Raw genomic sequence first — 15174 nt, forward strand, 5'->3', positions numbered from 1 at the left:
GAAAAAGAGATCAGATTTGCAGTTACCAGAGGTGGGAGGTCAGGGGAGGGGGTGCTGGATAAAGATGGTCTAGTTATAAAATAAGTAAGTACCAGGGATGTAATGTGAACATTGCTGTATGTTATGTACGAAAGTTGTTAAAGGAGTAAATCTTGAGTTCTCATCACAAGGAAAAAATTTTTTTCTTTAATTTTGTATCTATATGGATGGATGTTTACCAAACTTATTGTGACAATCATTTCACAATAAATGTAAGTCAAATTCTTATGCTGTATACCTTAAACTTATACAGTATTATATGTCAATTGTATTTCAATAAAACTGGGAAAAAAAATTTTCCAGACAAACAAAAGGTGCGTGAGTTCATCCACTAGACCTGCCTTACCAGAAATACTAAAGGGTGTTCTTCAAGCAGAAACAAAAGGATGCTGACATTGTATAAACTTGAATGTGTAAAACTCACTGGTAATGCTATAGTCAAAATAAGATTCTCTAATATTTCAATGTTGTTGTGTAATTTACTTACAACTGTAGTTTAAAAGTTAAAAAGGAGGGAATTCCCTGGTGGTCCAGTGGTTAGGACTCGGCACATTCACTGCCATGGTCTGGGTTCAATCCCTGGTCAGGGAAATAAGATCCCACAAGTTGAGTGGTGCAGCCAAAAAAGAAAAAAAAGTTAAAAAGGAAATGTACTAAAAATGACCATAATGACAAAACAAAGACAATCCACTGAATGGGAGAAAATATTTGCAGATGATATGACCAATAAGGGATTAATATCCAACTCAACATCAAAAAACAAACAAACAAACCAATTAAAACATGGGCAGAAGAACTGAATAGACATTTTTCCAAAGAGGAGATGCAGATGGCCAACAGGCATATAAAAAGATGCTTAAGGTCACTAATCATCAGAGAAATGCAAATCAAAACCACAATGAGATTATCACCTCTCACCTATCAGAATGGCTATCATCAAAAAGAACACAAACAACCAATGTTGGTGAGGATATGGAGAAAAGGGAACCCTCCTACACTGTTGATGAGAATGTAAATTGGTGCAGCCACTGTGGAAAACAGTATGGAGGTTTCTCAAAAAACTAAAAATAGAACAACCATATGACCCAGCAATTCCACTCCTGGGTATATATCTGAAAAAAACAAAAACACTAATTTGAAAAGATACATGCACCTCAATGTTCATAGCAGCATTATTTACAATTGCAAAGATATGGAAGCAACCTAAGTGTCCATCAACAGATAAATGGATAAAGAAGAAGTCTATATTTACATACACACACACACACACACACACACACACACTTATACATACACTGGAATACTTAGCCATAAAAAACGAAATTTTGCCATTTACAGCAACATGGATGGACTTGGAGGGCATTATGTTAAGTGAAATAAGTCATACAAAGAAAGATATATACTGTATGATATCGCTTATATATGGAATCTAAAAAATACAACAAACTAGTGAATATAACAAAAAAGAAGCAGACTCACAGAGAACAAACTAGTGGCTCCCAGTGGGGAGAGGGAAGGTGGGAGGGGCAATATAGGGGTAGGGGATTAAGAGGTACAAACTATTAGGTATAAAATAAGCCACAGGATACTGTACAACATGGGGAATATAGCAAATATTTTATAATAACTATAAATGAAGTATAACCTTTAAAAATTGTGAATCAATATATTGTACACCTGCAACTTATATAATATTGTACATCAACTATATGTCAATAAAAAATTAAGTAAATTTTAAAAATAAATAAATGAAAAAGAATGCATTACTAAAAATGATAATGGTAACTTAATCCAGAAGAAAATTCAGAACATTTAAATCCTCATGGTTAGAGAAAATTAAAAATTAAAATTTAAACTTATATGCATATATTGTTACAGATAAGCATGATATGATGATCAACAAAATATTTTCAAACACAAAATATATTATTCAAGGATAAATATCTTTGGGAGTATAGTGGAATAGAAATATGAGTTAATAAAAAAAGGAACAATGGAAATTTTCTAATTCTTACTGAAAAGTATATTAATGTATTTTAAATGGATTATGGTAGTTATTAAATAATAGCATTTGATTTCTCATGAGACATTTAGAAAAATGTTGTAATAATTTCATTTTTAAATGTCAATTCTTACAATGTGCCAGAAATTAAATGCTTTGTAACAAAAAAAAAAAAAAAATACAAAAAACCGTAACTACCAAAATTTCTTATTGGATATACAATGTTAAAAGTGTATCATCATTAATCTAAATGTGAGGTTACCTAAAAGTATACTAAAAGTATAAAATTTCTATATGCTATCAAAATGGTTATCAGCTTACAACAGAATGTTAAAAATATAAGACACTTTATGTAAGCTTCATAGTAATCACACACAAAAGAAAACCTGTAGTAAATACAAAAAAGATTACAATAAAGCAGTTAAAGCACACCACCACAAAAAAAGTCATCAAATCACAAAGGAAGATAGAAAGACGAAGCAAGGAAAAAAGAATCTACAGAACAGTTAGAAAACAATTAACAAAATGGCAATAATAAGTCCTCACCTATCAATAATTACCTTAAATGTAAATGGTTTAATTCTCTAATCAAAAGACAGAGAATGGGGCTTCCCTGGTGGTCCAGTGGTTAAGACTCCATGCTTCCACTGCCAGGGGCACAGGTTCAATCTCTGGTCGGGGAAGTTCCACATGCCACAAGGTGCGGCCAAAAAAAAAGACCAAGAATGGCTGAATGGATAAAAAAACAAGATTCAATGACATACTGCCTACAAAAGACTCACTTTAGCTTTGAGGACACACACAGTGTGAAGGAATGGAAAAAGATATTTCAAGCAAATGGTAACCAAAAGAAAGCACAAGTAGCTATACTTAAGACAAAATAGACTTTAAGATAAAAATGGTCAAAAGAGACAAAGAAGATCATTATATGATGATAAAGGGGTCAATCCATCACCAAGACATAACTATAATTAATACTTATGCATCCAACTTCATGGTACCTAAATATATAAAGCAAATACAAACAAAACTAAAAAGAGAAATAAAGAGTAGTACAATAATAGTTGGAAATTTTAATACTCTACTCTGAACAATGGATAAATCATCCATGGAAAGAATCAATAAGGAAACAGCAGATTTGAACAACACTATAGACCAAATAGATCTAACAGACATAGAGAACATTCCACCTAACAGTGGCAGAACACACGTTCTTCTCAAGTGCACATGGAACATTTTCTAGGATAGATCATATGTTAGGTCACAAAACAAGTCTCAACAAATTAAATAAGATAGAAATTATATCAAGTATATTTTCCAACCACAGTGAAATGAAACTAGAAATCAAGCACAGGAGTAAAGCTGGAAAATTCACAAACATATAGAAATTAAAGAACACACTCCTGAAAAGGTATATTAAAAAATATCTTGAGACAAATGAAAATGAAAAGGCAAAAATACCAAAACTTATTACGATTGATACCACACAAATACAAAGGATCATAGAGACTAAAATGAACAATTATACACCAACAAATTAGACAACCTAGAAGAAATGGAGAAATTCCTAGAAACATAAAATCTAGCAGGAGTGAATTAAGAAGATATCTGAGAAGACCAATAATGAGTAAGGAGGTTGAATCAGTAATCAAAAACCTCCCAACAAAGAAAAGTCTAGGACCAGATGGTTTCACTGGTGAATTCTATCAAACATTTAAAGAATTAATTTCCAATCCTTCTCAAACTCTTCCAAAAAGTTGAAGAAGAGAGGACACTCCTAAGCTCACTTTATGAAGCCAGCTTTGTGCTGATATCAAATCCAGATAAGAATACAAGAAAAGAAAACTATAGGCCAATATCCCTAATGAATATAGGTGAAAATTTCCTCCACAAAATACCAGCAAACTGAATTCAAAAGTACAATAAGGGATCATACACCATACAAGGATGATCTTTCAACAAATACAAACATATATAATTTATATATAATATATATTTATTTATATATTATATAAATATTACATAAATATAATTATATATTACATAACATACAAATATATAATATGTATGTATATATACCTGACATTATTATAATTATATATTATAAAATAATTATATGTATTATATAATGTATAATGTATAATTACATGATATATGCAAATATATAACTTATATATAATATATAATTTAAAATACAAATATAAGAGACTTCTCTGGTGGTACAGTGGTTAAGACCCCACACTTCCACTGCAGGGGGCATGGGTTTGACCACTGGTCAGGGAACTAAGATCCTGCATGCTGCACAGCACGGCCAAAAAAAATAAAAATAGAATAGAATAAAATAAAATACAAATATGATACTTCACATTTATATATACAGTTGACCCTTGAACAACACGGGTTTAGACTGCATAGGTCCACTTATACACAGGATTTTTACAATAAATACATACTACATTATTACGCAATCCTCAGTTAGTTGAACCCTCCGAGGTGGAACTGTGGATACAAAGGGCTGACTGTAAAATTATACTAGGATTTTTGCCTTTGCAGGGGGGTTGGCACCTCTAACTCCTGTGTTGTTCAAGTGTCAACTGTATATAATAATTATATATGATATATATAATAATTACATATAAATATATACAAATATATATAATTTATATATAAAGATATAATTTAAACATATATAATATATAATTTAAAATATAAATGTGATACATCACATTAATAGAATGATAGACAAAAATCAGATGATCATTTATGCAGAAAAAGCATTTGACAAAATCAACATCTATTCATGACAAAAAACTCTCAACCGAGTATAAATGGAACATACCTCAGGACTTCCCTGGTGGGGCAGTGGTTAAGAATCCACCTGCCAATGCAGGGGACTCGGGTTTGAGCCCTGGTCTGGGAAGATCCCACATGCCACAGAGTAAATAAGCCCGTGCACCACAACTACTGAGCCTGTGCTCTAGAGCCCGTGAGTCACAACTACTGAGCCCACGTGCTGCAACTACTGAAGGTCGCATGCCTAGAGCCTGTGCTCCACAACAAGAGAAGCCACCATGATGAGAAGCCCGCGCACTGCAACGAAGATTAGCCTGCGCTCGCTGCAACTAGAGAAGGCCCACGTGCAGCAAGGAAGACCCAATGCAGCCAAAAATTAAATAAATAAATAAATTTATTTTAAAAAAAAGGAACATACCTCAACATAATAAATGCTACGTATGACAAGCCCACAGCCAACATCATACTCAATGGTGAAAAGCTCAAAGCTTTTCCTCTAACATCAGGAATAAGGGTGCCCACTCTCACCACTCTTATTCAACATAATACTGGAAGTCCTAGCCAATGCAATCATGCAAGAAAAAGGAAATAAAAAGTATCCAAATCAGGAAAAAGTAAAACTGTCTGTTTGCAGATGACATTATCTTATACAAAAAAAACCACTAAAGATGCTACCAAAAAGCCATTAGAACTAATCAATGAATACAAGTGAAAAGTTGCAGGATACAAAATCTATATACAAAAATCAGCTGCATTTCTATACACTAATAACAAACTCTCTGAAAAAGAAAAAAACAATCCCATCACAATAGCATCAAAAACAATAAAATGGTGTGTTAGTTTCTGCTGTAAAACAAAGTGAATCAGCTACACATATACGTACACTTTGGAATAAATTTAACCAAGGAGGTGAACTTCTTTACACTGGAAACTGTAAAGACTTCCCTGGTGGCACAGTGGTTAAGAATCTGCCTGCCAATGCAGGGGACACAGGTTCAAAACCTGGTCTGGGAAGATCCCACATGCCATGGAGCAACTAAGCCTGCGAGCCACAACTACTAAGCCCACATGCCACAACTACTGAAGCCCACGTGCCTAGAGCCCGTGCTCCACAACAAGAGAAGCCACCATAAAGAGAAGCTCGAGCACCGCAATGAAGAGTAGCTTCCACTTGCTGCAACTAGAGAAAGCCCATGCGCAGCAACAAAGACCCAATGCAGCCAAAAATAAACAAATTAAAAAAATTTTTAAAAAAAGAAACTGTAAGACATTGATGAAAGAACTTGAGGAAGACACAAATAATTGGAAAGATATCCTGTGTTCATAGATTAGAAGATTAATATTGTTAAACATCTAAATTACCCAGAGCCATCTATAGATTGCAATCCCTAATGAGATTCCAATGGCATCATTTTACAGAAGTAGAAAAAACAATCCTAAAAGTCATATGGAACGACAAAAGAACCCAAAAAGCCAAAACTGCGAAAAAAGAACGGAGTAGGAGGCATCACACTTCCTGATTATGAAGCGATAGTAATCAAAACAGTATGGCACTGACATAAAAACAGACACATAGACCATGGAACAGAATTGAGAGCCCAGAAATAAACCTTTGCATATACAGTCAACTAATATTTGACAAGAGCCAAGAATACTCAAGAGGGAAAGGATAGTCTCTTCAATAAATGATGTTGGGAAAACTGGATATCCACATGCCAAAGAATGAAACCAGACCCCCATCTTACACCACTCACAAAAATTAACTCAAAATGAGACTTAAACATAAGACATGATACCATAAAACTCTTCGACAATTGCTAAGAGAATAGATCTTAGAAGTTCTCAACACATACACACACACACAAAATTGTAACTGTGTAACTGTGAGGTAATGGATATGTTAACTTACCTTATTGTGATAAACATTGTACACCTTAAACTTACACAATGTTATATGTCGATTATTTCTCAATAAAGCTGGAAGAAAAATTTTAATAAAGTTGGAAAAAAACTCAAAAACAAATCATAGCAAATACATACAATGGAATATGACTCAACAATAAAAAAGAATGAACTATCAGGTGAATCTCTAAATTATTATGCTGAGTAAAAGAAACCAAAGCAGAAGGAAGGGTTATGAAATGATTTATCTTTCAGGTGTGATAAATATGTTCATTTTCTTGACTGTCATGATGGTGTTATGGGCATGTGTCAAATGTATCAAAGTGTCCACTTTAAATATATGCAGTTCATTTTATGTCAATTATATTTCAATAAAGAATTTTTTTAATTTTAAGGTATATATATCATCTTTTATTATTTCCTGCTCTAATCAATTTTTAATTAACCAACTGTATTATTGTGCTTAGGATGCCATAATAAAATTCCACTGATTGAGTGACTTAAACAACATAAATTTGTTTTCTCGTATTTCTGGAGGCTGGAAGTCCAAGATCAAGGTGCCAGCAGGTTTGGTGTCTGATGAGACCTCTCTTCCTGGCTTGCAGATGGCTGCCTTCTTGTTGTGTCCTCCAATGCCCTTTCTTCTGGGCATGATGCCCAGACAATCTCTTGTGTCTCTTCCTCTTCTTACAGGGATACCAGTCCTATTGGATTAGGGCCCCATCCTTATGACCTCATTTAACCTTAATTACCTCTTTAAAGTCCTTACTTCCAAATGCAATCACTTTGGGGGTTAGGGCTTCAACATATGAATTTAGGGCGGGGGGGGGGGGATACAATTCAGTCCATAACACCAACCAACTACAGTCCTAACTGTGTCAAATAAGAAGGCTTCTGCTATATTTACTCCCTCCCCCCCTAACACTTTCAGCACCCACTGTTTCAACAGCAACTGGCAGTGTCACCTATGCTCTTCGAGGGATATCTGCTCTTCTCTACCCAGAGAATTCCAGTAAGTATCCTGGAAATAATGAAATTTATACCAAACTAAATTGCATTCCTTTCATAAGGCTAGGATTGTTTTAAGGTAAATTCACTTATATAACAATACTCTGGACCTTCCTTAGAATTTGTATCTGCCGGAATTCCCTAGTGGTCCAGTGGTTAGGACTCCACTCTTCCACTGCAAGGGGCACGGGTTTAATCCCTGGTCAGGGAACTAAGATCCCACATGCCACTCAGTACAGCCAAAACAAAAAAAGAATTTCTACCTGCAATATATTCTGAATTTTATTTAATTACCCAATAATTATAAGCACAATGAATAACAACCATTACTACTAATCACTATAATAAACAGATGAATCACTCAAACAAATGTACAAACTTTTTATTTAGAATTAGAGACTCAAACACAAATTAGATTAAGTATAATATAAATTAAGCCTTCATAAAACAATCCACAACCACTTTAAATCATCTACTATTTCTACAATAAAATTAAAGAGAAATCTAAAAATAGTGAAAAATCAAATTATTTTTAAACTCATACTGTCAATATTATTACAAAACATTCAAAGAAATTTAATTAGAAAATGAACAAAGCCACTACAGAGTGATTCCTGCTATCCACTAAAATGAACTAAGGAATTAAATTATAGTATGATTTCTACTCATACACAAATAAAAAGCACCTCATTTTTAAAAGACAGTTAATTATCTGTTTCTCTCCAAGGCTGTGAGGACTACTCTGTTTACTTGACTTTTAAATTTTTTGTTTTTAAATAAATTTATTTATTTATTTTTGGCTGTGTTGGGTTTTCGTTTCTGTGCGCGGGCTTTCTCTAGTTGTGGCGAGCGGGGGCTACTCTTCATCGCGGTGCACGGGCTTCTCATTGTCGTGGCTTCTCTTGTTGCGGAGCACAGGCTCTAGACGCGCAGGCTCAGTAGTTGTGCCTCACGGGCTTAGTTGCTCCGCGGCATGTGGGATCTTCCCAGACCAGGGCTCGAACCCGTGTCCCCTGCATTGGCAGGCAGGTTCTTAACCACTGCGCCACCAGGGAAGCCCTTGACTTTTAAATTTAATATGGCCCAATAGGTTTGATCAATGAAAACAGTGTCACTAAAAATGTTTAGAATGTTCCTCACAGACCTTTTCTGCTTTATTTCATAAATGAGGGGGTCATATACTTAAAAGTTAAAATATTATAACATAATAAATATTCCTCAATAAGGTACGTGGCAAAATAAAAATATATATTAAACAATTACTTTTCATTTACAAGTGGGAAATTGATCAGACTTATTTTATATTTTCCCTTTTTATGTCTTAATTGTCCAGAAAAAAAATTTTTTTTATATTTTATATTATTGTTATAAATCCAACTCTAAGAATTGATGCCCAAAAAAACGACCAAGGGAGATAGCATGATATCTTCAGTCCATCTTGTTTCTGAAAATACTTATTAAAAGTGGAACTAGACTTGTCTTAAGTAGATAACAGAAAAATACACTATTATGGTGTTTGTATATTTAAAATAATCCAAAACAAAATAAAAGAAAAATCCACACTCAAGAATGGCACCCACATTATTCAAGAATAAAGTATTCTGCATAAATACTAACAACTGTGTGGCTAAATATTTTCCGAAAAACATGCATATTATAAGGCCTTTTATAATTGAATTTATAAAAACCAAACTGTATTGTTTATATATCAACTGTCATGATTGAAGCTTTCTGCACACCAGGAGAGTTAAAACTTTAACATCTGTTGTTCTGTAAAACTGAAGATGAAATATAATCAAACTAGCTTTTCACTAGAAAATTTTATATATCTCAGCAATCTGTTATACTTCTTGTCATCAAAAAATAGACTCCAAGATGCAGTTATTCTTTCAAAATGTTAGTTTCTACTGCATTACTCTTTAAGAACCATTTTAATCAAATCACATTTCTTGGAGAAAATTCACTCAGGGTTCTGAATGAATCAGTTGTTTTCTACAAGCAACTCTGCCTTGAGTGGTAGAGTTCTAGCTCTCTTAGAAGTATTTTTTCTCTTTCAAAGAGAATGAAAAATATGTAGAGACTTTCTTACTGACTTACTAAATGTAAAGAATAATAGAAAGTATATAATAAAATTTTGGAATACAATAACGCTTAAGTTTCCACAGTTTTTTTCTATAAACTAGCTATAACCTCAGAAAAGTCATCTAAGTTCTCTGTGCTTTAGTTTCATCTTTAAAACAAAGAGATTAGAATAGACAATCTCTAAGATTCCTTACAATTCTCACATGGTATGATTCTGTGCTTCTGAAGGAATATTTAATTGATATATTGAATGTCCATAAATCAAGAGAACTGAACTAAAATAGCACAGCTGAACTAAACTTCTCCTATTAGAAAAACACAAAGACTGTGTTAAAACTCAACTTCTCAAACCTTACTAGGCCCATTCCCTCTTCAGCCAGACCAATGAATAGCCCAGAGTTAAAACCAAATATCTTAGTTAAATAAATTATTTTAATTACACTGTGCCAGCCAGGTCTAGGCTGGGGGTGTAGTTTACATTATTTTCATCCTATTTACATTCAAGATAATCTGTACAGTTAAGGTTGGGGGCTACTTAATATTCTTGCACTTCAAAACCAGTGAAGTTAAATACAGCAGAGTATTAGTCATTATCATATTCTGTCAATTTCAAAATAAAAGTATGTTGAATAACATTTATGGGCTAGAAAAACAACACAAAGGTAAAAAAGAAAATCTTGCTGGCAAATGCTGATGTTCAAATGAATTCAGTTGTGTTTTGCCAGTTCTCAAAAAAAGAGAAGAGGGAGGAGATGTCAGGAGAAACCTACTTAGGTAATACTGAACCATGACATTTCAGGAGCTTTTATGAGAATTAATGCACCATGAAGCAGCACTTTGGTACTAGTGCAGTGCAAGTTGGTTTTCCTTTGTCTAACTATGGGCAGCAAATGAGGCACTTAACTGTAAAATAGAAAAATAGGGTAGATTTAAGAAGAAAATTCAAAATCATTCATAAAAGATAATTAGCATTATTCAAAAAGTTAAAAATTCTATTTTTATCTAACATGCATTCAATGTTATACATGCTTTGCTAGGGAAAATCCTTTGAATGTAAGACTGCTATTTTGTTTATGAGACAGAAAATCTTTCCTTTGCAAGAGATTCTGGATTTCTGAGAATGAAATCCAAGTCTTTTCAACCTGAGTGCTACATATTTATAAACCGAGAAAAATGCATCTTACCCATACTGGAGAAAAGTTTCTAACCATCAACAAAGTATAACATGCGATCCCTGACTTTATTCTTGGAAGGACCAGCTTTTATTTTATATAACTTCAAAGAAGGGGGCCTAGTGACTGTAACTGAATAATGAATACATATTTAGCACCTAAATTTAGAGAACAGTTAAGTATTGCCATAGTTTTAAATCACTGTACGTCCACAGATTGGGGGGAAGTCAGATATGTGTTGTTCAATGATATCAGAACATTCTCAAAGATTAAAATATCAAGCTTCCAAAAATTATCCTTGATTTGCGAATGCATCTATAACATTCAAACACAATATTATCATTTCTTCCTGGAGTTACAGACATATATTCTTTTAATAAGTAAAGAAATAAATGAGGTTTATTTTTTCTTTACCACCATTAAACTGTCTTCCGAATGCGGCACTTTTTCAGAAATTTAGATAGAAAATAGTCCTTAAAAAAATGTCATTCATATTCTACCACTGGTATTATTTTAAATGTTCTTTTCTATGAGGCAGAGGTCAAGAGTGAAGTAAATGATCATGGGCCTCTGCTGAAAAACATAAGCAAATATAAAGCAGAAACAAAGAAAACGAACATTAATTTCTGGCAATATATTGGCACATAAGTGCTAATCTATGGGGTCAAAAAATCACTAAATGAAAAGATAATAAATGTTTGCTGTGACATTATTCCAAGAGAATGGAGCCTATACCTAAGAGAAATAGTCTTGTGTTGCCTCTTTAAATAAGCTTGACTTTAATTCTGGATGGAACACTTTGCTTCATATGTTAAAACTGATACATGGCATTAACTAAAGTTCTCCATGAGACAATTTAATCACCCCCACTGAAAAATCATATAATCTTATCTCTTCTCCCTATTCACTTACTAGAAGGCTTCCCTTGACTCATAAGGGAGGAAAAAAGGCTTAAAAACACATGTTCTTACTCCAAGGAGGATGGCAAATTTCAGTAGTTCACAATCCTTACATTTGTCATTTATGTTCACTGTAACCAACTGCATTCCTCACTACATAATTAATTTCCTCACATACAGAAGAATTAAAATTCTCTTATTTATATCTTTAAGGTAAAATTTTCTATCTTCTTTAAGGTATTCTAGTTTATTTTTGAAAGGAAATGCATACATAAAAACACAGGAACACTGTTGATTCAATTTAGTTGTTAATAAAGTGCATGTGGCTTTCAATATGAATATTGTTTGACACATTACAGCTTAAGTAAAAAGCTAACTAAATCAAAATGAAGATTCAGCTTAGTACCTAAGATGTGGAAAATATGAGACAAGAATATAAATTCTATATAAATAGTAACAAAATTGGGAGAAATATTCTTCTTTCCCAAAAAAAGCCAACTGAAAATATTCTTAAATTAAGTGGACTTCTGCTTCCCAAACAACCAGACATGCTACACAATAATACCAACATGCAATACCTGAAATGTAGAACCACATTCTGACTGCTGCCCTTGAATTTCTGCATTTAATTCACAATTCTCTGGTGTCTGATTGATTTCATCTTGCAAAGTAGGAGATACGCCATGAGTGTCATCTACAGAAGCACTGTCAGACAAGACATCTAACTTCTCAGGGGAACGAGCTATGTGAAGCTTACTATCTCCCATCCCTTCATCAAAACGTGTCCTCTCATCAGCATCATCTAGCTGTTGAACTGAAGTTAGATACTGTTCAAGCAGACTATTATCCTGCTCATTGTTTGAGCTTTCCTTACTCCATTCACCATGTTCTTCACTAACATCCCCTACATCTGACTCTTTGCCATATTTGACTGTGTCAGTGGAATTCCCCATTACGGAACTTTCACTACCTTCTGTGGAACTCTTTTCAAAATCCAAAGAATCCTGTAAACGGTGAACTTGTTCTGTTAAGGAGGAATGAAAACCAGAGTCTGGAAATTCTGGTAAGGATTTCTCTTGAGGAGCTTCATCAGGAGCAATGAACCAATCAGAGTTTTGATCAGAAGAGGGCTCCTGACTTTGGGTGAATAATGGAGGGTTAGATGGCACAAGAGTACTTGATATAGGAGGAACATCAGGACGGCAGGAACTTAGATGCTGGTCCACCGTCTGCTGCCAAGCTTGTAGAGACCTTACCTATAAACCAAAGGATATAGTTTTACTACAAAATATAAATCATGCCTGTTTTACAACTGGCCTTTGGGCATTTTTCCCCAACACTCATGAAGCTGGTAAATGGCAGATGGCATAACTGGAGTTAGAAATGACCTGACTCCCCTTATCCTTTCTATAGCACCCCCAGCCTAGACCTGGCTGGCACAAGTGGTTCACGTCCTTGGTAATAAAAGGTCCTCACCAGCAGAGCAGGGATGGGCCAAAGCAATTCTCTTCCTACTACTGGAAAAATAATCAGAAGCACAATAGCACATGTATAGCTGACTAAGGGGTAAATAAGGTACTCAATAAGATACACTGAGGTCTATCTAATAAGACAGATTAGAGCCTATTAATATGAGTAGATTCCCTAAACTAAAAGTCTCATTTTAGATACCCATTTGGGATAAGAGTTTTTAAAAACTAACAATATAGTATATACAACTCTAAAATACCTAAAAATACCCCAAGTTCTTGATAATATGCTTTTACACTTTTAAAGTATAATTAAAATCTCAGAATTTTACTGTAAAATCTGCAACAAGAAAGCAATAGATAGAATTTTTTAGTTTCCCTTTGACCATCCTCCAAGGTAATCACAGATAGCAGGTTGATATGTAGTCTTCCAGACCTTTTACTATGTATTTTCAAATATAATATTATAGGTAAAATCCTATTATAACAAGTTTGTTTATAAAAATACTTCCAAGGGATTATTATCAAGAAGTATTTGTTGGGATACAATAATAGTAAAACCAATGTTTTAGGGAACTGTCCCTAAAGTGTGCTACTACAGGATTCAAACTCCCTCCCTGGAAGTCATGTGTATCTTTTAGGACATGCATATTATAGCCATCACACACTATTTCAATCACCTTTCATTCAAATAGTCTCAAAAGATAAAACAAGATAGCTACATGAAACTTCAAATTGGGCTTTTTATTTCTACTGGAAAATTATAACAATATCCCTCAATTTAGTACTTTCCTTCAGTGTTATAGTTCTTTATCTCTCTGGTCAAAATTATGAAAATATTTTTCTTCAGACTAAATAAACTGTAACAAAATTCACTGTCCTAGTTCAGAGTTAGTGGCAAGGAACACAAACCACATCCTTAACCTTGTGAAAGGGTGCTTACTTTACCTGAAACTACTTACTCTATGATTATCTCAGGAAATCTAGAATTTTTCTTTGTTCACACAGTAGGTAATTCAGCAGGAGGGAGCTTACCTGGTTCCAAAGGAATCTGACAGCCTCTTCTTGTACAAATTTTTTAACACGTTCTTCATCTCTTTCTTTTCGTAATCTACGATAATTCAAAATCCATTACTGATACAAGAAAGGGTGCTTTGAATTGTACTTCTTGTTATGACGAATAAACATATACATTGTAAAGAGATTAATATTCTAATAACAGTCCTTTCCACTTTTAGAATATCTAAGTGAAACTTTAGTTTTAAGCTATGACTCAACATAGAAGGCAAATAAGATGTGACTGAAATTCAGATTATACTGGTTCTACAAAGGATTGCCAGTAATGAAAAATAAAATATTAAATGGCTCTTTATCTGGCCTCAATTTCCCAGCCAAACACACCAAAGAGGCAGGAGCTGCAGAAAGGATCAGGACCACAGCTTGAAACACCCTCTTCTAAGAGACTAGTAGGACTAATCACACCAAATTTCACATCTCTGTTTGCCTCCTGACATATTCCTTGCTATCAACAGACCTTCCCCTCATTCATTAAAGTTTTCACTCTGCGCTCACTGTCCTTAAACTAGTCAGAAACCTAAGGTTCTCTTAGCTGTTCATTATCTCTTAAACTGTCACCCCATTTTGTTCTGAACCTCTGATCTACTTTCTCTAGCCCCCCAAAGTCCTCCTACTGTGCCATGTGGGACTCCCGAATTATAATCAGCAAACTCCCATATACACTCAACCACCGTAGCTCTCTCAAGTGGCAGCTACTTTTTTCACTCATACATCAGGGTTAGCACGTTGCT

The 15174-nt window shown here is 34.0% G+C and overlaps 2 protein-coding genes across 10 annotated transcripts in view; one reads left to right on the plus strand and one right to left on the minus strand.

The window, feature by feature from the left end:
• The window catches only part of RPL24 (ribosomal protein L24), a 143169-nt gene that overhangs the window by 84710 nt on the left and 43285 nt on the right, over positions 1-15174 (plus strand). The gene's annotated exons all lie outside the window — the stretch shown is intronic.
• The window catches only part of CEP97 (centrosomal protein 97), a 53290-nt gene continuing 47423 nt past the window's right edge, over positions 9308-15174 (minus strand). For all 7 annotated transcript variants that reach the window (XM_059921222.1, XM_059921220.1, XM_059921223.1 and 4 more), the window contains 2 exons: positions 14402-14477; positions 9308-13153 (listed from right to left, as the gene is read on the minus strand). In XM_059921222.1, coding sequence (XP_059777205.1) covers positions 12449-13153; positions 14402-14477 — 781 coding nt within the window. In that variant the 3' untranslated portion in view covers positions 9308-12448. The remainder of the gene's footprint in view (positions 13154-14401; positions 14478-15174) is intronic.

This window comes from Balaenoptera ricei, chromosome 4 (genome assembly GCF_028023285.1).
Source record: "Balaenoptera ricei isolate mBalRic1 chromosome 4, mBalRic1.hap2, whole genome shotgun sequence".
In the NCBI taxonomy this organism is placed as follows: Eukaryota; Metazoa; Chordata; class Mammalia; order Artiodactyla; family Balaenopteridae; genus Balaenoptera; species Balaenoptera ricei.